Genomic DNA, 27,364 nt, shown 5'->3' on the forward strand with positions numbered 1-27,364 from the left:
GCTAAAATAATGCCTCCATGTGATTGAATAACTGCTCAGGTTTCCCCCACAGTCCAACATCATGAATGTGGCCACAAAATGTAGTTAAATAAATATGATGCCTTTAAGAGGGGGAGATTTATTTAGCATAAAACTACTTGACTACATAATTATATGGTTAATGTATTAGACCAGCAAGAGAGCACGTTGTGTTTATTTGAGTTTTCAAAAGCTTCCAACCTCCAAATTGCTGTTTTTCTAACCCCATGTAGAAACACATTTTATTGGCAGCCCATGTTAAATCCACAAAGACACAGTCTAATAAAATAGATTAAACAGAATACATTAGATCAAAATGGACTAAATCAATTTACTGATTTATTATTTCCCTTTTGCGGTAATTTACTGTTGTCAGTGTGATTTTGCCATCGGCTGACGTTACACATTCGGTATGAAGACAGGAAATCGGTTTCAAAGCTAGTCCCTGTTGTTTTCAGAAATTCCTCCAGCTGTCGACAAGCTATGGTTTGTCTTTTTATTTTGCTATAGATGAGGGGGTTTAAGGGTGTCTGGGAGATATTTATGTGAGTCCTACCCACATGTCACACACGTACACACATTCTCATGAATAATTCACCTGGCCTCACCTTCTGTTATTCAGTCAGTGCTCCATAACAACCTGCCATAAATCTCCTACTGCAATACACCTAACTGTCTTCATCCACTCTCTCCAACCTCTCCTCTTGCTCAATAATTTGCATATTAATTTCACTTTGTTCACCCCATGGTCCCTCTTTCCTTTCTTTTATATTCAGTTTTCTTGATTTGCTATGCTCCTTTCACTCAGCTTTCCTTGATTCGTTTTCTTTGTCTACAAATTTTAAACTTTCACCTATTTCATTTTTAACAGCTAGCTTTCTTTGGTCCTCTTTCTCACAGAAGGCTTTAGTCTCCTTTGGCCATCGCTCTCTGCCCTCTCCTTGACTCACCACTGAGTGATGAGGTATAGAATGACTTAGTGTGTAAAGCCAGTGGCTGGATGTGATCTGAAAATTCAATGTGGGGAGAACAGAATTCATGGTAAGAAACAGGAGCAGGGTGATAAACAATGGAGCAGCGCTATAGAAGGAAGGGTGAATGGCCAGGGTTGAAGACAGAAAGTAATAGAGGGAGAAATAAGGAGGTAGAGCACAAGGGCAGACAGATGTAAAGTTATTGGGATGTGGCATGAGGAAAAACTGAGAGAGAAGTAAAAGCAGAAATAAAGCCACTGGGGATGAAAGGGAAAGATGTCAATTTCTGGGGTGACTGAGACTGAAACTGGAGATATTGACAGCGGTACACGACTTTGGTGATATTAAGTATTTGACATACTGACTGGGCAGGTCTTAAATGTCTGAAACTATAATTGTCTGATCATGCTCGCATAATTATGGGACTGAGCTGGACTTGTGCACTCTTAAGTGTTTGTCTATCTAATTAATTATGCTTCTTATAATGAATTCATATTTAGTTAGTTCAACAAGTGTAAGTGTTACAAGCACAGTATATTTTCTAAGCCATGGCACAGTTGGAGCTGTGCTTCTGCAGAGTACCAGGATGCTATTTATTGCTACTGTTGGATGGTTAGATTTGGATCGCAAAGGACATAAGAGACACAGACAATATATTTTTTTCAATAACATAATAATATTCAGTGCATTTTGTAATGATTGCTGATTTATTTTTCGAAGATCATGCAAGACATTATGTTTTTTGCTGCTGCATGGCTGTGTAAAAAAAACAACAATATATGTGCATATTATTATGCTAATGAGAATAGTTACATGATTGTCCTTTATGGCCATCTGTCGTTCTGCGTGAAATCGATCAAGGTCATGTCAGCAGATCTCTCTCTGGGACGTCACTTTGACAAATTCATCAATTCCTGTTACATTCACGTTTGGTTTATTCTGATGATGGGGGTCTTGTGGCATTATGTAGAAATTTTCTTCCATTCAAGAGACAAGGTCAGGCCAACACTAACCCTATTCGAAGGCTATCAGAAGTCAGGATCGAGGACAGTTCATCCCTTTACCTTTGGCACAAATTATTACAAAACTCCTACATTCCAGCAAATTATCATTAACTTCTTGTATCTATTATAGCTTCTTAAAGGACGAACTTTATAGTCACAGTTCCACGCTGTATCCAGCATTGACTTGAAAGCAGTCCAAGTCCAATTTCAATTTTCCCGTAATGGCTTGAGAAGTATAATTCATCCAGTCCTTGAGTCACTACAAAGTCAAGATTATATTAAAAACAAAAAGTCCCCCTATTTAATATATATGTATATACTGAGCTTTTATATATGCAATACACATCACTACAGTTATTAGTTTGCATGTGTCAATAAGAAATGGAAGAGGAAAGGATATTTTATTGTCATGATACACTTCCATGACAGTATTTAGTCCAGATGGAGGGTAAATCCCTTAGTCATAGGGAAACCAGAGTACCCACAGGAAACCTATACAGACACGGAGAGAGCAAACTAACCGAAAACAAACAAAAAACATATGGTGCAGTCACAACTGCAGTCCAAACAACTAGATACAATAAAATTACATGAAATTATTTATCCATAGCATTTTACACGGCAGAGGACCACTGCAACATGACCACTTTCAAAAATTTTGTTGATTTAATAATCAGTTTATTCTACTGAGTACATTCTTCCATATAAATAAATATAAAAATATTTATAAATAACTATAACCCTAGATGCAAATTTCATCTCGTTTTTAGATGACAGGGTTTGAGACATCTTTGGTGGCCTTGGGTACTGGCCTTGGGGTAATTGTCGGGTATTTGCGCAGCGTATAAATCAATTCTAACTTAGCTGAAAAATGATCCATATTAATGCCTTAATGCCTGTTTAGCCAGTAGGTTTTCACAAAATCTAGCTAAGCAAATGATAAAATGGTGCATAACTATTATCTGTGTTTAAATCTTGACTGCGTGCTTGAAAATCTGGCTTTATCAGTGTCAAAGTTTTGTTTTCTTTCTCCTAAGACTACTTTTCAGTCTGAATCATTTTACATGAGGATTACAACACCGTTAGGCTGTTGTGTCTGTGAGCTAAATCTGAGTTCAGACAGTGACATTGTCATTTCGACACACTTTGACAGGCATGACTCAAACCCTCCCTGTGCATCTTTATGTCCACTTACGCCAGCCGTGGTCTCCTGGGAGGGAAACTGAGGGGTGGGTGACCTTTGATGTATGTGGGCTGCTGTCCAGCTCTACCAACTGAGGAATTCTACCACCTCAGCATGACTAATGAGTCTGACTCAGGCATAGGATGAAGATACCTTCATTGATAGGCCTACTTTGTTTTTCCTGTTCTCTTCATTCTGTGTTGCAAATTCTTTTTCTTGCCTCAAAAACATAAAGAAAACCCAAAACAAATCTGACAGAAAGACTCTTCTGTTCTCATTCCCTTCACCATGCTTTTCTGAAGTTAACTGTCTGCCATCCTTTCCCCATTTTTTTCTTCCCTTTCCCTATTTCTTTCTATAAGCCTAATTCTGTTTATTAATATTCATCAGTGTTCATAACTGCTGGCCAGGATTATAGTGAATATCTCTGACATTTTGCATTCTGTCTTCCAGGCAACTGATATCTGGCCCTCTGTGTTCTATCTCTTCTCTAACATCTTGTTTTATCTTCAGTCTCATTACTGGATGCTTGTTCTACACTTGATGGGTCAGCCGGGTCCCTCTAAAGCGTTACAATGGTCTTTTTTAATGCACTGATTGCATGAAAAAAAGGTTTATAAACCTTTTGTGTGTGTGTGTGTGTGTGTGTGTGTGTGTGTTTTTATTGAGTGCCAAAATTGGATGTTCTTGTTGGTTATGGAACAGGCTAAGCAAAATATTTTCAATAAACCTGAGTAGGGTTTTATTCTAATACAGAATTTTATTCTATTACAGAATATGGAACGATACACAATTAAATTACATTTTTGTTACCTAATTAAAAAATAATGTTCTAGAAGGAAATTCCAAAAAGATAGTTTATTAAGTTAATCAACCATTCCTCAACATTGGCAACAATTATACATTGGATTCTGTCTTATTGCAAGATCTGTGAGAGTTTTCTCTCAATGGCATCTTCCAAAAAATGAGAACTTTTATAGATGGCAGAAGCTGGAGGACAGTCAAACCTGGACAAAATCATATTCACCAATTCCTTCCCCTTCTCCTGAATACTGGAAATATACTGGATTTTTCTTGTCTGGCATCTCTGAACAATCCCTGTCTCACTTACTGTATATACTGTATATATATAATAAAACAAATATATATATATAGTGAGACCTCTACTTACGAACGTCTCTACATGCGAAATTTTCAGGTTACGAAACGTCTCAAAAATACGCTACCGGAGTGGAGTTTAGCGAACGCAAACTTGCTTGTAGCTGCTCTGCCATTGGCTATCGCCTAGTATCTTCCTGTCATCCCATTGGCTAGGAAGAATCTGTACATGTTTGTGTGTATCCCAGCGTCTTCTTCGTTTCACTTTTATTTATTGTGGGTGTTTGTATGTTTGTCCATTAGATGGCGGTGTTACCACAAGTGTTAACGTTCGTTGCTAGTAATGACGGCTAATGTAAGATTAGCCTGTAATAAAGTTCATTTTGTTCCTGGAGAAGCCTTGCACTGAATTTCTACATTCATTGTGCGGTAATCTAATTGTAACATGTATTTGTTACATATTTTAATGCATTTTTATGATTTATAAAAAAAATGATGTCCGAATATTTGGGGGCTTGGAACGGATTAGGGCATTTACATGGAAAACACGTCTCTACTTACGTAATTTTCAGGTTACGAAGTAACTTCTGGAACCAATTAATTTCGTAAGTAGAGGTCCCACTGTATATATGATATGTATAAGATTTTCAAAGGCAAGCTGTATGCATGCTGTGAAGACAAAACAAGTACCACTTGTTGAGGATGTGGTTTGATACAGTTACCATAGTTGTAAAACATTTCACAGATTTCTTATGTTTCATCTTGTAGTCATTTTTAGCCTCTGGATGAATCATGTTGAGGTCACCCCACATTAAATTTCCCTATTTAAATGAATGAATCCTCAACGGGGGGAAATTCTTAGATTTGAAGGTGAAGCCCGAGGGTTAAATTTACTACACAACATTGTTCATTGTCAAGTCAGAAATTACGGAATGAATTTATTGCTGGCATATGTTCATGATAGTGTGTTTTGATTGCATGCGCCGTACGACCGAGGTATCATCTCACCTTTACTCGGGAAATTAATATCTCTGAGACTAAGGAAATGTTAACATCAGTTCCGCACCGTATTAGTATCATTTGAAGGTCAAATTGAAAAATGAGAGGCTCATATCCATCAGTAGAAGGTGAATGCAGAAATACTGAAGTTGTGAAACTGTGGATTAAAATGAAAACCATTCTTCTTTCTATGATAGATATGCACGTACATTCATGTCAAACTGTAGTTTAGCTGGTTCAGAAGATTTTCCCAAACCAGCGCTAGACATCCAGGAGTTCAGAAACTGCTGAACTGTAGTATCTAATGAAGAGTGTAATTACGTATTAATATGCATTTAGACTTGAATTTATGCATGTGATTTTGCAAACACATGCTTTCGTTATATGGGTTTGGTCCTTAAATTATTCATCTATGTTTGAATGCAGGAGCTAAACACAGCAGTAAGGCGCTACTGTATTTCACAGACTTTGAATAAAAATGTTTGGAATAATTGGATTAAGGTGGTTTACTTCAGATTACACAGATTATAGTATGCTGCTCTCAGATGGACAGTAGGGTTTAAAGAGCATCATCTGCTTTGCCTCGCTTAGAAAGAGCTTTTTTGCTAATGCCATTGACTAAATGATTGCCTCAGTGTGGTAAAATTAGGCCAAATGTCGGAAAGTAGCAGACGTGTCATTACAGGTCAGAGAGGCCCGATCAACTCAAAGTCCACATACACACACACACACACACACACACACACACACACACACACAGACACACGTACACATAGAAAACACATGCATTTTTGCAAAGTTAACATTTAAATCTTAAATTAAATTTGATATAGATGTAAATTACATATTTTGCAAACCTGCTTACAATATGAAAGTAGATACAGCATGAATCCATTATTTTCATGTCAAAAATAATGTAGAAACAAATGCAATAGAAATTGACTTATATTTTCTTTTATAATATTTTTTTGGAAATGGTGTTGACCAGAGAAGGAATACAACACAAGGGCTCATGGGTCATTTTTTTGTCTTTTGTATTTTGAGAAAAGTATTTTGGTGACTGATAATTAATTTTCTTACACTTTAAAATTTATTGAGGATGAGACCTTTATATATTTTATGCATGTGCTACCATACAGTAATAGTGTATCAGTCAATTAATTAAAGTTATATTGACTACAATATAACACATCATTTTCAAACTGTTACTTTTCATCCATCCATTCATCCTTTACCATCTCCCCCATTAACAGGGTCGTGGGGGGCTGGAGCCCATGCTATCTACCCTTGAGCCCAAGGCGGTGGGCACCCTGGCCAAACTTTACCAATTTAATATTAAATAATAATAATAATACATATTTCCAGGTTTTTATGTCATATCTAGATATGTTTTAGGATAAGATAAACTTTATTGATCCCACATCGGGGAAATTCACATGTTACAGTAGTAGCCAGTGGTATACAACACGAAAAGAAAAACTATTATGTTATGTACGTGACTATGTACATTATACATTATATACAGAGGGGAAATTATATACAGAAGGGAATGTATGAAGAAACTATACTATATGAAGAAAAATGAAAGTGCAAATAAGAATAGAATTGTGGCATTTACAGATTGCACAGTATGTTGCAAATATGTTGTAAATATGCATAGAAAAGAAAAACAAACCAAAAAAAATATTAGATTGCACAATGGCTTATCCGCAGATTCCGGAGGTAGTATGATTAAGTAGTGCAGAAAAGTAGTGTCATGCTGGCTAGAATTTGAAAGCAGAAAAGAAAAGTCAGGATGGTTAAACCAGCAGCAGGGAACCCCTGAGGAAGTCTGACTGATCTTTGGTGATCGACACCATGCAGATCCATCACCAATGCAAAAGCAGATGCTGAAGGCTATTTGTCCTTTTGCCAGCAAAAGTAAAATGAGAAGAGTCAAAGTGGTGAAAATTTTCAGATCTTCAGAATATCAGTCGGGAGGCACTATCTCACATGCAACTGTGAAAGGAACTCTCATTACCATTATTTATTCATTTAAATATACTGACAGTTTTGTATAGCTTCAGTGTATAGTTGCTGTTGCGTGCACATATCGAAACACACGTCTCCAGTTTGAGTGTAAAATGCAGATGCTCATAGCTGTGATGCCTGTAAAGCAGACTGCTCTGCCAGATGTCTACACACACAAGTGTTTTTGTGGGTTCCATTGTCAAAACTACAAAGACACATTTTCTTCCCCTCATGAGCACAGATGCGCATTGATCAAGAATGGAATTTATGTGGATGCATGTAGTTATGTTTGTGTTAACAGGTCAAAGCTTCAAGTGTCTCAGTCTGTCAGACAGATGTTAGACACTCCCACCCCTCTCTCTCTCTCTCTCTCTCTCTCACACACACAAACGCACACAAACACAAACAAGCTTTCAAACAAGCGTGCTCATCGACACACATGCACAGTTGCTCATTAACAACCAATTAGAGAGCAGATATTGGCTCACAGGGGGAAACCAAAGGCCAACCAGTTCCTGTTTTCTGCATCCAATGCCAAGCAAATAGCTGGCTGGAAGCCAGAAGAGAGAAGGATGGAGAAAGAGCAGGAGAGAGAGAGAGAAAGAAAGAGACTGCATGTGTTCATTGCTGCTTCCTAAGTTTGGCAGTCTAGTCTCATCTCCTTTCGGTATTATTCAAAGAAGCATAGAAGCACGCACGCACACACACACACACACACACACACACAGACACACACACACAGTGACAGAGAGAGAGAGAGAGAGAGAGAGAGAGCATCATTTCATTCAATGCATTTTTCCTCTGCAAGTCTTGTTGTTCATTGCATCATCTAGTATGTCTCAGTAGTCTAACTTTCACTTCAGCATTATCTTTTTCACATGGGAATGAGGTAAAAGCTATATGCAAAACACACTGACACATACACACCGAAGGACAGAGAAAGAGAGGGAGAGAGAGGGAGCTTGTTCTCTGGGAATGGAGCAAAATGTTTGGATGAGGAGATGCTTGAGATATTTTTCTCTCTGGAGAGTGTGTAGGTAATTTTTTTTTTGCTGCTCTCTTATACCGTACAGCATCCATCCATCCATCCATCCATCCATCCATCCATCCATCCATCCATCCATCCATCCATCCATCCATCCATCCATCCATCCATCCATCCATCCATCAATCCATCCATCCATCAGTCTCTCAGTATCCCTTTTTTGTCTAAAGCTCTATATCTCTTTCTGTCTCTTTATCTATCTGCCTGTCTCTGTGGATCTCTCTCTAGATCTTTATCTTTCTATATTTCTATCTCTATAGATTTGTCTCTCCCTCTATCTACCTCTATTTGTTTTTTTTCTATCTAGCCGTCTATCTTTCTCTCTCTCTCTCTATCCATCCATCTGTGTCCCTATCTATCTGTCTCTCTCTAGCTGTCTTTGTCTGTAAAGTTCATAGACTTGATGTAACTGGTGCTGTTACACTATGCTGACAAAAACAAATGTGTAAATGTTGGACTTTTCTAGTAATTTATTTAGTCAAGTTTTTGCATAATGCATATAATGGTAGAATTTATTTGCAACAAGAAATTCCACCAATTTAAGGATGGTAATTGGAAAACCAGGTGTTAAATTGCTTTGTTTCTTTTCATTTTCACAGACAACTTGATGATCCGAGGTTAACCCCTCTCTTTAAGCGATTTGTGTGTGTGTGTGTGTGTGTGTGTGTGTTTTATTTTAGTGGTCTTCACCATTTGCATGAAAGAGCTACAGGAGGTCAGCATATGGGACATCCTTGTGTCACCCGCTGGAAATGTTTGTGTGGGTTTGTGTGGGTACGATAGGTTTAGCCTCCTGTACACATGCTATACTTTGTAAAAATATTAACATAGATTGAGGTTCACCAGGCCAAACGAGACCACTTAACCTAAATATGCTCCAAAAAATCAAGCAATAGTCAATATCCACGTATTACATGTGCTTGCATTGGATCATGAGTCCTCATTATCTGGAGTATAAATCTGGGCCAATGGACCTGTCCCTTACAAATTATCTATCAATGATCAGTTTGTTTATTTTATTTATATGCTGATATAATACATTTTAGCCACATATTGTTAAATTTTATAGTCAGTGCAGCTTGATACTTATCTATTGATATTACACTTTAATGTGGAGAACTCTAGCAATTGGCTATAAGTTGCCATAAAGTCAGTGCCTTTTGCTCAAATGACAGAAACATTCAATAAGCTTTTAGTGCCGTGGTTCACTGAAATGACAAACTTGCATGTGCATCTTGAAGAGGCCGATAATTTTGTCCCTATTGATCATATTAAAAATATATGCAGACTGTTGGAATGTACTTTTTCCCCATTCTTGTCACCAATTTGTAACATGTACTCAAGGACAAACTGCTGACAAACATCACTATGTTCTAAAGGATCATAACCCACTTTCCAAGCAGGAGCAGAAAGGTGTGTGCAATTTAGCATTGAACATTTTGACAAGGAGACCTTCTGATTTGCATCCATGAAGCCTTGTTGTTAGTGGTCAGACAGTCCTGCTTGCCAAGCCACAGCTCCCCCACAGCTATGGATTTTACTTTAGTCTATAAACTGCAGCTCCCTTCTAAGAGAGGAGATTTATCACAACGGGCCTGATGAACTGCAGAGTAACAAAAACTGAATGTAAATTAAACAAATCAACTGTTCCAACTATACAGTACTGGTGGCGGGAAGGCATCTCTTGAAAGAGCCAGTGTGATTAAGTAGGCCCACCATAGGAATTCCATGTGTACAAGGCACACAGCAGTTAACAGATGTCAGGTCCATGTGAGGTCACCGAGCGCACAAATGTGTCTCAATCTGAGCGGTTGACTCTGCGGTAATGATTTAAGTCAGGCTAAACATAACAAAGCATTACTCCTCAGCATGTCGGCAGAAGGGCTGGAAATATGGTGATCTCAATTGAGCATGTGCAAACACCACACCTGGAATGCAGAATAGGCGCCATATCTAAATAAACTGTAACTGAATCACGTTAGTACAGGCTGCTGATAACGAACAATCTTTTGACAGGCTAGTGTGATTGAAATGTTTCAGTGTGGACTTAGAAGATCACAGCACTGGATTTTAAGAGAACATTTATCACTTTAGATTCGGACTTACGATCTAGTAATAATATACAATAGACAAAAGGAGAAAATATGCTGGTCTAAAAAAAGGGATGTATATATTTTACCTGGATGAAAGAGAGAGTGAAAGCAGGGCACAACATGGAAGAATTGGAAGATCTGTAAGTAAAGTAGTTCTATGACAGAACACAAGCAAGGGTTATCTGTCATGTGTTATCTGTTGTGTCCTTTTTTTTCTTTACACACATACAGACGAACACACACACACACTGTATAATGGACATAACGCTCCCTGACCACCTTGCGAGGTGAAGCTTTGATTGACATCTTGTTTTGTAATTAACATGAAAAACTTGTCAAGTTGATTTATGTTGTGTGATAGGTTTCTGTCAGTTTTTCCAGCTGTGTTTCTTCCTGTGTAGGATGTCTTAGGAACCATAAATTCTAAATGTGTGTGTCATGAAGAGAATAGCATATATTGTGAACATTTTCATCACTTGTGACTTCCGACTAATATCCAATAATTGGTGGAACAAATTAACTTCAACAACATCCATATTGCAGTCATATCATCTAGATAATTAAGATAATATTAAAAATTGCCCATGTGGAGGAAGTGAATGCTCATGTTTTTGACACTAACTCATATGATGTTGACAATTTCTGCTGCAATAAGAAGAACCTCCTGGCCCTTCCACAGCTATCAGATGTTTTTAATGATATGCTTGTTACACACATGCACACCCATGTATAAATCATGCATGACATATCAATATATCAGTGTTGCCATGTGCCTGTTCGAGACACTTTGATTATGATATGCTAATTCAACCTACAATTTGCTTGCTCTCATTTCCCTGTCATCTCCCCAGAGACCCATTTATGTCTTACAAACACACTGACAATCATGCTCCATTTGATTCACTTTGTATGTTGGCTCATCTCGCATTATGAATTGCATTTACTGAATTTTGGGGAAACAGCTGTTGAACCATACTGTTCTGTAGTGGTAAGGGTTCATGTAAAATCAGATAGATGTATATACCCTGCATGGGTCCAATTTTTGAGAGCTGGACCCCCGCTTGCTCAATAATACCAAAAGCCTTGACCCAACACACCCATGTATGCATGATCAGTCACTCCGGTAGTGTGTTTCCTTTTGATTTGGACATTGTAAAGACAATGCTATATGAACGTATATTTCAAAAATCTAACCAGAGCCTAAAAAAGCATACATTGGCTTTCAAAATAAAGAATTCAAACGCTTGATAAAAGTAATATATACAGTAGGATTGAATACTGCATTTTTCACTTTTATTTTGAAGAAAAAAAAAATCAACCTCATTCTGCCCACATACAGATCATACTTACCCATAATAATACATACCCCTGAATTTGCATAAAAGAAAGTTGTACACATTACTACAGATATCCATCTCACTGAGGGACTCTGCTGCACACTAGTTTAAAAGTCATTTTTAGCTTTCCTGAATGCCAGACATCACAGCATTACCTTTACTGTCATACTTAAAAGTTGCATTTTTGAAACATTAGTAGTAGTTTTTTTTTATATTATAATTGTTTGTCAATCAATTAACACATAAGCCTCAATCTTTCCTTTCTGGTGATCATTTTCAAAATCATTGATTTTTCTGTTGTTTTTTCTCCAAAACCTCAGCCGCTGCAGATAGATGATAATTTCTGCGGCCAGGACTTCAACCAGCCTTTAGGGGGAACCAGTGCCATAGAGGGCATCCCACTCTATGTGGACAAAGATGATGGTATGACCTCTGTGGCAGCCTACAACTATCGTGGACACACTGTGGCATTCACTGGCACCCGCAGTGGGCGTATGAGAAAGGTAGGCATTTTTTGACATGTTTGTGTGTTCTTGTTGCAGTGAGAGATAGAGAGAGAGACACAGAGAGAGAGAGAGAGAGAGAGAGTTTTAGTGGCTATTTAAAGTGGAAACGGATACAGTTCTAATCACTGTGTTTTATTTTTCTGCAGTATGCTACTATCTGTCTTAATGTGGGCTATATGAGCGTACACACAAAACACTGCAGACCCCTTACACATTTTCCCAGCTCTGGTGTTGCCCTGTAGTCCTTGTGTCTGACCCTTGGTCCATCTGTGTGCACATACGTGGAGATTTGCGTTTGTGTTGCTGAGCGTATCCACCAATATGAATCGTTTTTTTCCCTCGACCTTGTTTGTCTTCCCATGCAGTTTGGATATGTAGAGAAAAATGAAATGCAATGATTGTTAATGTCCTTGCATAGATCAACGAAGATATTGCAGGGACATGTTGCTGTCTTTACAGTGTGGGGAGCATCAGATACGCAAACTCAGTCCTGATTACAGTCACAACTACGCTGATTCACAAGTCTTTTGTTTGTTGGAATCTGGTGAGTCTTTACTCCAATGCAAGAGGCAATTATTTTTCTGAGAATACATAGGAACTTAAAGGTAAATATGAAATTCTTATGGGAGAAAACGCATAGTCTATGTGCTTTATTGGCTGTTCTACGGAGAAAAGTTCTGGTAGTTGTATCATAGCAACTGGACTGAGTTCCATGAAAACGTCTTACCTCTCATCCAAGAGGCTTCATCAGTTCTGACTGACTGTTGGGAAATTGGGGACATCACCTTTCACCTATTTACAATACAGTTTTGAATAACATCCCCAGGGGGAGAATAGGCCATTCACACGTGGCCACTAACTAATCCCATTGTGTCAGGGAAGTTTCAACGACCTGCATAATGAGGGGTGAAGTAACCCACAACCAGGCTACTGAAGCTCCAAATGTGTTAATGACTCCTGAAGAGTATAAGTATCTGGAACTCCCCAAGAACTGATGAAGCCTCTTGGATAAGAAATGAAACGTCTTCATGGAACTCAAACAGTCCAGTTGCTATGATTCAACTACCACAATTACCATGACCTGGATGACTGAGAACAGTCACAGACAGATGGAGTGAATTGTCATCTTGTACCAATGAATTGTAAGTCATTGCCCATTTATGTTTAAATGTACATCTTCAAGTGATCTTTGAATATATTTGTGCCATGTAAAAGAACTAATTTTTTCCACATCAGGACTGGGGGATAAAGAAAATGATTATAATTTTCCAATACTTTTGTTTTCCTGTTAACAGTGTATTAATGTTGTGAAACGGGAGGATAACTTTTGTTTCCCAGCCCCTTTGACTCTAACCAGACTCTTAACAGTTGGCTAATTTGTTGTCAGCTTATCGTTAAAGTTAAATGACAAATGTTTATACTTCCAGCTATTAATTTCTTCCATGTTGCTCAAACAAGAGATTTATTGACCTCTCAAAATCCCATCCTCAGATGCTTAGCCAACTATTTTGTGCTGCTCAATTGTGTGTGCTTTGTATTACTATTTGCACAGATTTATTGACATATTGATTTTTTTTTCCCTTTACCATTTTCCTTTTGCGCACATTTAATTTTGGGATTGCTGAAAGTTGTACATATGTAAAGTGTGTCAAAGGTTGTAAAGGTTGAGAAATACTGATAGCGTTGTAACCAACAAAACTTGCAGAACATCTTCTTAAGAATACAACTTTTTTAATGCGCTAAAATAGGCTAGAAAGGCCTTTATTTTTTAAATGCATTAAAAGTTGTTCCTAATTAAATGTAAATTATGGAATGTGTATGTCCTGATGACCTTTTTGCATGTATTTGTAAGAAAGTTGCTGCATATAGGTCCGAACATTTGCCTACAAGTTAGAAGGATGTTGATGCCTGTGAATCAAGCATAGACTTGTACACTGAATATGTGCATTACTGTTTTATTACTATCTTTATGTGGCATAATTTGCAGTAAGTTCTTGAAAGGACATCTACTTTTTAAACAAGTCTGGAGCAACATTCTACAAATGAATAGGTGGCTCAGGAAATTGTATGGGGATAGGGACTAGATCCCAAATCAATTACAAGACTCATTGTCTGCCCCCTTTTAATGAGACTATTTTCACTGTTTTAGCTATGCTTGAAGCACTGATACACACTTTTTGTTAAATGCATTTAGGTATACTCTAGGTATAGCAGGTCTCTATATCTTATGTAGGATGCAGAAAGATGGTAGACTCCGCCTCATGTAAGCTCTCACTAGCATAAACAGCATATGACAGTAAATATATTGTTGTTCTTTGATCAGCACTTTAAAGTGCAACAGAATTACTCCCCCCCGCCCCCCAACACAGTTTTCAATGCTTTAGGAAGTAAAGGTGATGTGTAGGTGGGGTAGCAATTGCTCATAACAGTACTATAGGCTAGTGTCTGTGCCTTTTGCTCTCCCACCTCTACCCCAAATCCGTTCAATCCCGTCATTTTGTCTTCTCTTTTGTCTACCTGGGAGAACAAGGTGTTCTTGCCACATCAGAGGAGATGAAAAGAAGCTCTCAGGAGCCTGAAGTATTTCCACATTTTAGAAACAAAAAAGAAGGGGAGAGATGAGAGGGAGAGTTCCTCTGAGCTTTCGGTGAGTGTGTGTGTGTGTGTCTGTTTGTGTGTGTGTCAGACGTGTGAACTGTCTGAGAGGGGATATATGTGAGGAGGGGTGGGTTTTATGTCATTTCATCATTTCCCTTCCAGCAGCAAATCCAATTACTTTTCCCTTTCCTTTCCATCTTGGAAGATAGCGTGAGTGACAGGAACGATTGGAGCGGCACTACTGAGGTAACTGTGCCAGCCATATGATTGACATAATGCTGGCTCTTTACTGCCACGAGTCTTTGGGATGAGTGAGCTGGGTTATGCCTCAGGGCATCTCAGAGCAAGTGAGGTGCTCTGAAAGTTCAGGGTCCAGCGCCTTCGAAAGGTACATGCCTTCCACTTAGAGATCATCTGATTCTCTTTGCTCCCCTCAACTGTGCTAGCAGTGACAGTGTGTCACTATGTGTCTGCACTTGCGACAATTTACATTGTACTGAAGATTTATTTGAATTTCTTGAAACTAAAACATATTTTTGCATCCTCCTCAAAAACTCAACAGACAACTGTACATAAGGGAGTTTTTGTACCCAAAATGTTATCATTATTATAAATATAAGTTTTTTAAAAATCTATACACATAAAAGACAGAGATCATGCCAAGTTAAAGATGCTGAATGATGATATAAAATCATGCTGGTCTGGCAAAAAGATACGATAATGTACTTAAATATCTCATTAAATCATGCAGTGAATATTTTCTCATTTTGTTTGTGGCATGTGTCATTGAAAGTTTTGTAGTTGCTAGTCTCTAGATTTATCTTGTTTTGTAGTTTAGAAAGAAGGATGTCAGATCAGAAGACTGTTTTGGATCACATACAGCACATGTACAGACTCTGCAGGACTAGAGGTAGAACTAGCTGTCACGATGATTAAGCCTAATCGAAAAACATGGGATGGGAGGTAATTTAGCATGTGACTGCTAATTAGCACTAGTATTCAGAGTGGCAGTCAGTGATTGAAGCAGTGCATCGGCTGCTCAGCCCGCTTAAATGGCAGGAACACCAGTATGAAAGAGATGATTGATAATCTGGTGCTGCGCTGCTGTCTGCTTCCCAGTTTGTGTGTGAACTATGGTGTGTTCTTCTCTCTGATGCACGCTCATAATGAGCTGAGGAGCCCAACACCTGAACACAGTCGTTTCATCTTTATCTCATTAACTCCAACTTAGTGGAGTCTTTTCTTTTTAGTTTCTGCAAAACCCCAACAGACTTCTGACGTGTTTTTTAATTAATTAATTCTTTTTTTTTTTTATCATTTTGGTCTCGCGCAGAAACACAAGCCACATGTTTATGAAACCTGCCTGAAATTATATAAATCACTTTTTTGACACTAAATCAGCCCTGATAAGTCAGGATATGCATAATACTGGCAGTGGATGTATTCGATATTGTGAATAGAATGGCAAAAGCTACATTTTATACTTGTGCATGCCATGAATGCTCAGTTGAATTGGAAGTTCAGAAGCCAAGCTAAAGTCTTTATAAGCTCTTTGATATTTTCTTTGAGTTGTTTTTGCATCATTAATATTTACGAAGTGGTATTTCAGGAAGAGCTGTGCTCGGGGGTGGGTATGTAGCAAAGTAAATACATCAATGTCGACCTCTGTCACTCACAAGGCAACAAACACTAATGAAGATAATGATTTTTAAACATAAACTTCTTAACCTTTATAACAATATTCATTATAAGATTTTCTGAACATATTATAATGTCAGAGGAATGAGTAATGGTACATTACACAAAGGGCTTGTAATTTTTGCCAACACAATTCTGAAGATGTATTTTTGAAGCCCTAACCATAACCCCATCTCCTAGTCTGCATGTACATGTATTATTCATGCAGTGGGAATTAAATCTTTATCTATTAGATTCACCATGTCGACAAATGTTGCCAGAGTGCCAGATGTGTGAAGCCTGAGGCAGCGCCTGGCCAGGCCTAATTATTTGATGAGTTGGCTGTGAGAACACATTGGAATGTCCGAAATCACACTTTCCCCTGCACTGATCAACACCGCGTGCACACGGAGATGAACAATGAAATGGTTTCTACTTTATTTATTGCCTCCTCTTTGATGGAGAACTGTATGAATGTGACAGTCATATTTGTCTAACTTTTAGAATAACTCAAAAAGTTATGAACTGATTTTATTGCGATTTTCCTTAAATGTTCATAGCGGGCAGTGATATTCCAGAGGGACTTCAACCTTTATTTCCAATTGTACTTTCCAAATTCTGTTTCTCCCTGCTCCTGTTTCACCTTCATCTCGATCTCTGTCTAACTCTCCCTCTTACCCCAGCGCTAGGTGGGCTGTATGCCCACAGAATCCAGCTCCCAAGAGAATTTTGCCTCATCTGTCTGAGTGTGAGTGTCATACTGCCCTTCTGTCCTCTTTCCCTCTTTCCTCTCCCTCATTGTCCCTATCTCCTCTGTCCATTAGTACATTAGAGTGTGTCAGCAGAAAAAAAGTGATATCACTGTCAAGGCTTTGAATGAATGAGAGAGACTCAGTAGGTTTACAAGCACAGCTGCGGTTATAACCCACCCTAAAATGTCAGACCACAGCAGCAGTCAATAGTGCACTTGTAAGTTAGCAACCCAGAGGTAAATTAGCAAAGGAGACATTGCCAATTTGTACACAGCACACTTTCTGTCAGCTTTATTTTTTATTTTTTTTGGGGGGGGGGGGGGGGGTCTTTTTGCACGTTCAGCCAGTTTCGTCTGTTAACTCTGTTTACCTTTTTAGATGTTGTTGGACTTCTGGCTAAGGATTTGGTGTAGAGCTCCAGTGCATGCTGTGCACATCTCCTTCCACAGTCAGACTTGTTTCATATACATGCAGGAGTAGAACAGCTTTTATTATCTGGGTGTGCTAGTAAGACTTTTAAAACTTGAAATTCAGTTGAACATGTACTTTAAAAATCCAGTTTAAGTAGATCTAATCCAATAATAATATTTCTTTAGCTGTTACACAAACATACTGACCTACACATAAACTGGTGCTGTTATTTTCAAGACTAAGGCTTTATAATGTTTGTAGCCATATACAGCAGTTCAGTTAAATTGTTATGATCTATTGAGCATTTTTGAATCTATAATGTCGTTATCTATTCTGTGCAGAACTGTGGTTTAATAACTTTTTAAAACACTTTTTGAAACAAACTGTACCTTCTAAATTTGAAATTTGTCTGAAATTTGCTGCAGTGTGTGTGAATTCTCCAATTGCAACTCATCACTGTCTCAGACAAACGGGCAGCATTTACAAGGGTGCGAAGCTCTTTGTCCAGAGTCACTGAACATCAGATGAGAATTAAGTGATACAGGAATCATTTTCTTTTACTTTGCCGACAGCACAATTTGGTCTTGTTCTGCAACAATTAACAGAGACTGGGGTTCTCATTATGTCTTGCTGGCTTTGGGTTCAAGTCCCAGGTTGCTATCACTTTATACTGTATGTATTACCCCTTGTGTCCTTGAGCAGAGCATTTTTCCGGCTGTCCCACTGGAGGAATCTGGCACAATGTTAATGGCTGGATAATGCACATGGAAAGCTGGATGGATGTGCAAGCTAATGAATCTTTGATAAGTGGGAAGGCTTTCTGAGTGTCAAGAGACAAAATCACAGGAAAATTGTTCTTCTGTGAAACGGGTTAAATTGGCTCAAAAACCCTTTCACCAGTTCGTGGTATTGAAAGTCTTTTGTCTATCCTTTGAAAAGATCAAATTTGCCACTAACATTAAGATAAAATGTGAAAACTTCCCGAATACAGTACATGCATTCGATTACATAACGTAGCCCAAAGTTGTGCATAAAGCTCTGTGTTTGTTTGGTATAATGCACTTTGCAATGCAAATGCGAAATGCACAACAGTGTCCTCAATTTATCTTACTACAGACATCTCGGCATCTTAGATCTGTCTCGGAATAACTGTCACTGCAAAAGTGCATATGGCTGCAGGTGCAGATGAACAGCAGACACATATGCAGACAATTAGCTACAGACAAGCGATCTGATCAGACAGCTGTTGCACTGGTGACCGGTGTCAGGTGAAAGTGGCCTGATTCAAACTGGCCTAACATTCTACAATCACAACATGTGTCTGCACGGATATCGGTGTGATGGCTGGACATGTGTCTCTTGAACTGGCATTCGTTTGCCAGTTTGTATTCATGCCTCCATTACCTTATTACAGGATGATGTAACAGCTTGTTCCAGCAAAGGTTTGCTTTGGCATATTGAACTAGTTTATAAGTAAAAATAGGTAGCTTTTTATGTGTGTGCAATCTTCAGGATGAACGTCAGGAGCATGCAAATATGCTGCCAGTGGGTGGGTGTGTGTGTTTGTGTCTGATTATAGGGGAGAAGAAACATTTTCTTGTGTGTTTCTGCTCTTTATGTTAATCTCTTTTCCATCAAGGAAAAATCACTGCTTTGTTGACCTTTCTATTTTGTCTGTTTCTATGCATGAGCCCAGTGCGAACAACTCAGAAAGAGTTGGGCTTTTTTGTGTGTCCATGAGCAGAGTGTGAGACGCTGAGCTACAGAACAATGCACAAATGGGTCAATAAGTAGATTTCCTCATTAAAAACTCCTGGGCCTGCATTTACAAGGATTCTCAGAGTCCTCTTTGAGAGCTCCTAGCTTAGCCCGTAGATTCTTAGCAAGGAATCTTGGCTGAAGAATGATTCACAAAGTTTTTGAGAGCAGCTCTAAGCAAGGAGGGTACAGGAACTTTTATCTTAGCGACAAGGTGTGGTTGACACCCTTTCTAGGTGTAGTAAAGTCTTCTAAAAGCTGTGATTGATTGTTACAAAAGGGGAAAAACAAAGACAAATGTGCTGTTCGTAATGAATGTACAGCCCTCAAAGAACTTAAAAAGAAATGTGTAATGATGAGGAATGTTAGCAAAATAGAAGTAATTGTTATACAGCTTCAAAATGTTTGAACGCACCTCATTCACAGTATTATAAGAATTTTCTTATTGTCATGTTTACTCCCCTCGTTTGGTAATTTTAATACTTGATCTCTTTTGATCTCAGCTGTCAGCAGTGATGTTTACTGGCCGTATTGTAAAAAGAAGCAGGTAGAATAACCAAAAAAAACCAAATGAAATGGAAGAAAAAAAGGAATGCAAAAGCTGAACTGGGCAGAAAAGCAATGCTGCTGGCACCTCTCCTGGAGGATAACAAAAGAGTTTTCACAGGGAAATTCAGTCCCAGGAAAAGGCAGAGGCAGCCTTGGGAGAACATTGTCTGACAAATCAACGCGCTCTTCCCTCTCCTTTAACGTACAAGTGATGAGTGTGAGAAGTGCTGGTACGCTGCAATCCAAAGTGAGAACTGAGATTACTAAGTTTATTTTAGCAAACCCCCCTCACCCCCCCCCCCCCCCCCCAAAAAGAATGTAGCTATTTGAAAAGGTGAAACTCATGTTTATTATACCTACCCTTTGTACAAAGACAAGAAAAAGAGAGAAAAAGGGGAAAAAAACATTTTATGGACAGAGAATATGTTTACTTCCTCTCTGTCTTTTCACCGTCTTTTATGTTTAAGACACTCTTTTGCTTCTTAAAAGTCCTCTTTGCTACTCTTAACACGTTTTACACCATAGAAGCTCTTGGAAGACCTAAGATGCTTTGTGAATAACTTTGACCTTTCTGAGGGAAATTATAAGATTTTTTTTTTTTTGAGGAATTCTAAGGTTTTTCTTAGAGCGACATCACTAGGAGCTCCGTTATGTCTTAAGGTTCTTTGCTAATATGGGCTATGAACAACTTAAAAGGGAAAGCATGAAATCATCTTCATCAGATAGAGTTTTTGTGTTTACATGTCATATATTGTGCAGCAGCTGCGCCTTATTCATGTACAATGGGTCCTCCACCTGATGCCATCGCAGCTGCCACACACACATGCATACAGACTCCTATGCCAGCCGACCTTTTTTGTGTCTGAGTGTATGTTTGGGGAGGAGAAAGGACCAGCTGCAGTGTAAAGCCTCGATCAACTGTTCTAGTAGACGACCCCATCTGTCCCCCCATAAATACACACAGGAACACAACCATGCACAAACACATCCACATGGTCACTCTGTTGACTAACACACAGCCTCCTTAACTTGGAGTAGATTCTGTCACGACAATTACGTGTATTTTGCCAATGTCATATAAGTGTAAGATATGTTTTTGTGCTGATGGTCATGTGAGCATGCAGACATTAGCTAGAGAGGCTAACCACAAACCTTAGCGCAGCCTCTGGTTTGACAGTGAAGGCATTGGGAGTGGTTGCCAGTATGTGCATCAAATATTGAGAGCATTTTTGTTGAGGATGTTTATGATATTGATTGACTCTTGTGAAGCTTCCTGATTTCTGAATTGGACATTATGAATGTGGTGATTGCAGCGAGAACTGTCCACCATCTTGAGTGGGCTCCGCAATCAAGCATGATGGCCCTTGACTCTATCCGACACAAAAAATCTGCCTGGAATACATACTTCAGGCTCTTGTGGGCAGAAAATGTCTCACTGATGCTGACAAAGTCCTTAGACAGTCAGTGGTTCATTTAATTTTATTCTAGATAAATAATATCTGATTTATTAAAATAAATACTTAAAAAAATAATGGTTTTTGGCCAATTACTGGCAACAACGCACTCTCCTCTCCTCTCCTCTCCTCCTCTCCTCTCCTCCTCTCCTCTCCTCTCCTCTCCTCTCCTCTCCCTCTCCTTCTTTTTTTTCCTTGCCACTGTTGCTTGTCTGGGGTCAGGCCCTGGGATTCTCTAAAGCGCCTAGAAACAATTTTGATTGTAAAAGACACTATATAAATAAAGATTGATTGATTGATTGATAATTGTGTGTGCCTGCACATGTGTGTATGTGTTTTTTATGTGTGTATGTTTGTTTTGAACTTGGGGTCTGCTGTAGTAGTATCTGAATAGCTGGATATCACTGTTGGTAATCTAAGTCATTTAGTCTGTTGTGTGTAGACATAATAGAACTCTTCTGTGTGTGTGTGTGTGTGTGTGTGTGTGTGTGTGTGTATGTGTGCGCGTGTGTGGGGGTGCTCGTGTTTTCTCTCCTAATTGAAGTATATACTCAAGTGGCACGCTGCCTGATGTCACATCATCAGATGGAGCAACAATAGGAGAAAACAAAGAGAGGCAAATGAAAAAAAGTAGGAGCAGTGGGTGAGATGTGGAAAGCAATGATTGGAGAGGAATGAATGACAGAAAAATTGGATAAAGGATGTAGCAGATGAGAATGGGACTGAGCTGATGATGTAGAGAATTACACGTGGTTTGTCTTTGCCAAATGGATCATAATGCCGCAATATTACATTACACAATATTGCATTATGCATATTATTTCATGTGCACAGAGACATATTTTTAAATGAAGACATTGCTATTAGGCCTTTGAGCAAACTAAAATAAGCATGCATCATCCACACCAAGCACTATTAACATCTGACAAAATCCCAAGATTATATTTCAAATAGCTGTTAGTGTGGTCTCTGTAGTAAATGAACGGCTGTACAGATGAACCAAAAAAGGTAATTTTATCAGAAGCTTTTAAATATTCCTTGTGCTGAATTTGGCGTTTGTCAGATAACAGGCCTACTTTGCCAGTTAGCCATTTGCACTTGGTATTTACCTGATTTTAATATGCAATGATGTCACTATAATGCAGAGATCTACCTGTGAATATTTAAAAATGTATCAGCATGGATAGAATGAAAACTTCATTCGGCAACAACCTCTGAACATTACAGTTTTTAAAATAATAATTGAAACTCCATTATATGTTAAACATTTATATAGTAGGCTCTACTTAACTTCTTTGTTTCTTTGTAAAGAAGAGAAGTTACTACAAAAATCACCACATTGAAGAAAATCATCCAGTGTTAATGTTAAGCAACCCACAATTTATTCAAATAAAGGTATTCAATTTTTAAAAAAATGTAATGCTGTTCTCCAGAAATATGGTATTGGTTTCAAATAATACAATAAAGCACATGGACAAAGTTGAGCCAATGCACTAAATATAAGAACCTCATGTCAATACCATCTTTAATGTTTTTCATCTCACTGAGGAGTATTTGCATGATGACAGAGTGGAGCATAATTATTATGACAGTTTATAGCCAATTATTATTATATTTATATTTATTAGCCAACCCTGTGGTCCTTTTGGACAGTAGAGCACAATAAGATTCAAACACTTCACAAATTTGTAAAGTTTTTTTAAATGAATGTCAGTTATCACATAAAACGAACTATGTCTAAAACCTGGTGCTGAGCTTGAGAGCTTGGCTTGTCTAGATGACCTACATTTAGCGAATGACCTACAATTGTTCTTCTTATGTGTTTTTGGTGACTGTCAGACACAGTTTATTTGCACATATAGACCTCCTGTACTTCCTCCACTCCCCTCCACTCCCCTATGATGGGTAATCAGCCATTACTGTGGTTGTGTAGATAGTTTGAACTTCCACCAAATCAGTCAAAGCTCAAGAAGGTTTTCATATGAGAGACGTAACATCCTCTTGTTACTTTCAACAGCTCAGTTGACTCTTTGCTAGACCTTCACAGATTATAAACTTCCTGTTAATGTGTAGACAGCTGCTGGTTTTATGCGGTGACTCAAGAATGATTGGTTGGCTTTCAGGAAACATGTAAATGTGCCTGTCAACATGACAGCACATCAACTCAAAAGTTAGCAAGGCCATGCTGTGCTCTTTAAGTGCTTCTGGAAAAATGTATGGTTGATAAAATGAATTGTTTCAAAATGTAAATAGGAGAAAATACATTAAAACAATAAACACCTTGTCCAAAATTACAATATACAATGAGCCAGAGGCGAACCACATTTGTAAAGTCACATCTTTAGGCACCCTATTTACAGCAGATCTTCAACACACACATACACATGCACGCAGACACACACACACACACACACACACACACACAGATATGTGCAAAGTAAAATGTGAGGGGAAATAAATGGAGAGAGTTGGGAAAATGCTGACTAATTTTAGAAAAGATACAGTGGGTTAACATTTTGTTGGAAAGCAGATGGCAACCTATTGTCCACATTAATACTCTGATTCAGGAACACAAAGTGTGATACTTTGTTTGGGGTCTATTAGTAGTCATGCTACAGGGTCATATCAGTTGATTTGTACCTGATCATTCAGAAAAGTCTGACATTGTCTGACAAATAATGCACCGCCATGTCGTGTGGTATCAGCAGCTGACACCAAATATATTATTCCTACATATTGCACAACAAAGGATACTTTATATTGGCTACTTTGCGGCATTGGAGTAATACTCATGTATAAAATTCACTTTGAGATGAGGATGGGTGGGACTGCTAAATCTGGGTCTACCATCTAGCTTTTGAAATCACATATCAACCAGGAGGTGGAACTTTGTATACGGTTCCCATATATATAAGCACAGATCAACAACAATCACGTCATTTAGCCTGTTTGAATGGTTCCACTAGACATACCGTATTTGATGTTAGACTCCACCCCCAATCACAGGTCCTGAGTGTCTAGTATCTTAGCTCAAGAACAGAGCAAATAATGGTTGACTGGCATCAGACCTCCTGGGGGCAATGATGTGCTTACAATATTGTTGTTTTCTTTCCCTTTATTGTTTATTCAGTTTGAACTAGCAATCTGCAGTATTGCTCCCAGGTCGACCATTGTGAGTTGTTTGCCTCTGCAAAAATTGCAAAAACAAAAAAAAAAGCAAGGGAAGCATTGTGCAACACTTGAAATCATCTGGGAGCCTCAAGGCAAAATCCTGCAGACTTGGTTCAGAAGGCAAAAAGCTACAGATTTGAAACTCATGGGGAAAAAGTCAAAGTTCATTGTGGAAAAAGTTTAATAAGGGGCGGGGGGGTAAAAGGAGTATATGGGAGGCTCTGATTGAAGAGTTCTGAGGCTCTGTGGTGTCCACTGTTTCTCTTGTTTCGTCTCGTTCTGTTGCATGTTCACTCAACACTGTACAGCTGCATTAGGACAGAATAAAATGCAAAGCATGAGTTTTCATAGAAAGTATAAATGTTTAAAATAATAAATGATTTATCTTTCAAACTTTTACAACCTGGCAGGAGATAATCACAAAAAATGAGAATGATGTGAAAGAGCTGTAAAATTCAAAATATCCAGTAATAAAATCACTCGAGATGCAGAAAGGGCAAATTAGGCAACACAGTGATTTGTGGTGTGTGTGTGTGTGTGTGTGTGTTTCTTCTGGAGTGCAGCAGCTATTCAGCAAATTCTATTGTTTAACCTTATAATTTCAAGATGTCAAGGAGGAATGCACAGTCTTTTATAGCATTGTAAGTCTGATCCCATGCACACACGACCACACACAGTAGTCGTCTCCCACAGTAACTGTGAGCAAAGCACAAAGAGACAGAAGACAAAAAGATCAAATCATCAGCTACATTTAATTACTACAACTAAACCGACACAATAACAGAGCTAAACCCTCATTTGTCTGCTCTTAAAAAGAGAGAGAGAGAGAGAGAGAGAGAGAGAGAGAGAGAGAGAGAGAGAGAGAGAGAGAGAGAGAGAGAGAGAGGCTGTCTGTAGCAGCCCTCATTCCTTTGCATTCATATATTAAGGCTTTACTGGAGAATGAAGTGATGACAGCTTATCAGATTAAGGTTTGCCAGATAATAAATACCCTTGTTTGGTTTCTCCACACATACTTCTTAGACACAATTAGAGCATGCTGTTACTGCCAACATCACATTGTAGCATACTGTGCAGCAGCAGCACGTGCATTTGCAGAATGTTTATATAGATTGTAATAAGTGATGGCTCTGGAGGACAAAATGCTGAGAAATGCATCAAAGCACTCTGCATTTTTGCTTATCTTAATCCATTTCAATGCTATGATGCTTTTCTTTTGACCTTGTTAGTGCAAACTAATGAAACCACACACAGGTGCTTCTCTGTGGGTGTTTGACATGCATGCTGACTGTATTGATTGTGCACGTCTGCACACACTTTAAAGAATGAGTTGAAGATTGAGACATAGAATATATCTTTATATTTTTGTTTAATGCTGATTTTTTCCATTTTTGTGTCAGTGCATCACTTATAGATTGGTTCTACTCAAATAAGAACATTAGTGTAAATTGATATGCTAGCGACTTTATTTAGTGTAATAACCAGGTCTCTCCCAGCTCACCTTTTTACTTTACTTCATTATTCAACTTTTTTATGTGCATTCAAGAGTTTCTCTATGCACTACAGAAACCTAGGCTTGGCTAGGTGTGATGCACACCCTTCAGAAAGGGATAAGCTAAATATAAACTGATAAAAATGGAACAAACACTGTAAACTGTTTATTGAACAATTTATGCCTGATATAATGAGTATGAGAAATTTGACTTCTAATGTATGTGAGAGAACAAATCCCCCTCGTGGTGCATTTGTTATCACTGTTGCCTTAATGGATCATTCTGGCGTTTCTCTATGGAGTTTGGGAGTCCTCTGTGTGGGTTTTTTCTTGGTACTCTGGCTTCATCCTATATAGTCAAATGATATGCATTTGTGAAACTTATTGTTAACTTTCTAATTCTCCTGATGTCTTTTATCACATACCTTAAGCAGTGCCATTGATGGATGGTCTGCAAATGTGTACACTTCAATCAATCAATCAATCAATCAATCAATCAATCAATCAATCAATCAATCAATCAATCAATCAATCAATTTTTATTTATATAGCATATTTTACAATCAAAATTGTTTCTAGGAGCTTTCCAGAATCCCAGGGCCTGACCCCAGACAAGCAACAGTGGCAAGGAAAAACTCCCCTTTAACAGGAAGAAACCTTGAGCAGGACCAGGCTCATGTAGGGGGACCCTCCTGCTGATGGGGGGGGCTGGGTAGAGAGAGAGGAGAGGAGAGGAGAGGAGAGGAGAGGAGAGGAGAGGAGAGGAGAGAAAAGGAGAGGAGAGGAGGAGAGGAGAGGAGAGGAGAGGAGAGGAGAGGAGAGGAGAGGAGAGGAGAGGAGAGGAGAGGAGAGGAGAGGAGAGGAGAGGAGAGGAGAGGAGAGGAGAGGAGAGGAGAATGTACAAGATCCAAGTCCTGAATCACTGTGTCATTGTTGTGCTGAATTTTCAGGAAAAATGTGCATTCGTCATTGCACATTCAAACTCCACCTTATTCATATTTGATTGGACTTTTTCTTACAGGCAATGCAGACATCTTCCTCTGAACATTTCCTATTAAAGTCACTTCTATAGTATTCTCGCATGTGTCCGTTTGTGTGTTTGTGCATTTGTGTTTGGAGGACTTGAACTTATCAACTCTACAGCTCACATGATTGCCCTCTAGCCATGTGGCCTCAGAGTAAACACACAGACGCAGCAGACCACGCCACACTGGCTGTTACTGCAAGTGTCCTGA

General features: G+C 38.6%; 1 protein-coding gene across 5 annotated transcripts in view; it reads left to right on the top strand.

Moving 5' to 3' along the window:
• LOC130530404 (plexin-A1-like) overlaps positions 1-27,364 on the top strand; it is a 162,742-nt gene that overhangs the window by 22,600 nt on the left and 112,778 nt on the right. For all 5 annotated transcript variants that reach the window (XM_057041541.1, XM_057041543.1, XM_057041544.1 and 2 more), the window contains exon 3: positions 12,082-12,264. In XM_057041541.1, the coding sequence (XP_056897521.1) occupies positions 12,082-12,264 (183 nt within the window). The remainder of the gene's footprint in view (positions 1-12,081; positions 12,265-27,364) is intronic.

Source organism: Takifugu flavidus, chromosome 8 (genome assembly GCF_003711565.1).
Source record: "Takifugu flavidus isolate HTHZ2018 chromosome 8, ASM371156v2, whole genome shotgun sequence".
NCBI lineage: Eukaryota > Metazoa > Chordata > Actinopteri > Tetraodontiformes > Tetraodontidae > Takifugu > Takifugu flavidus.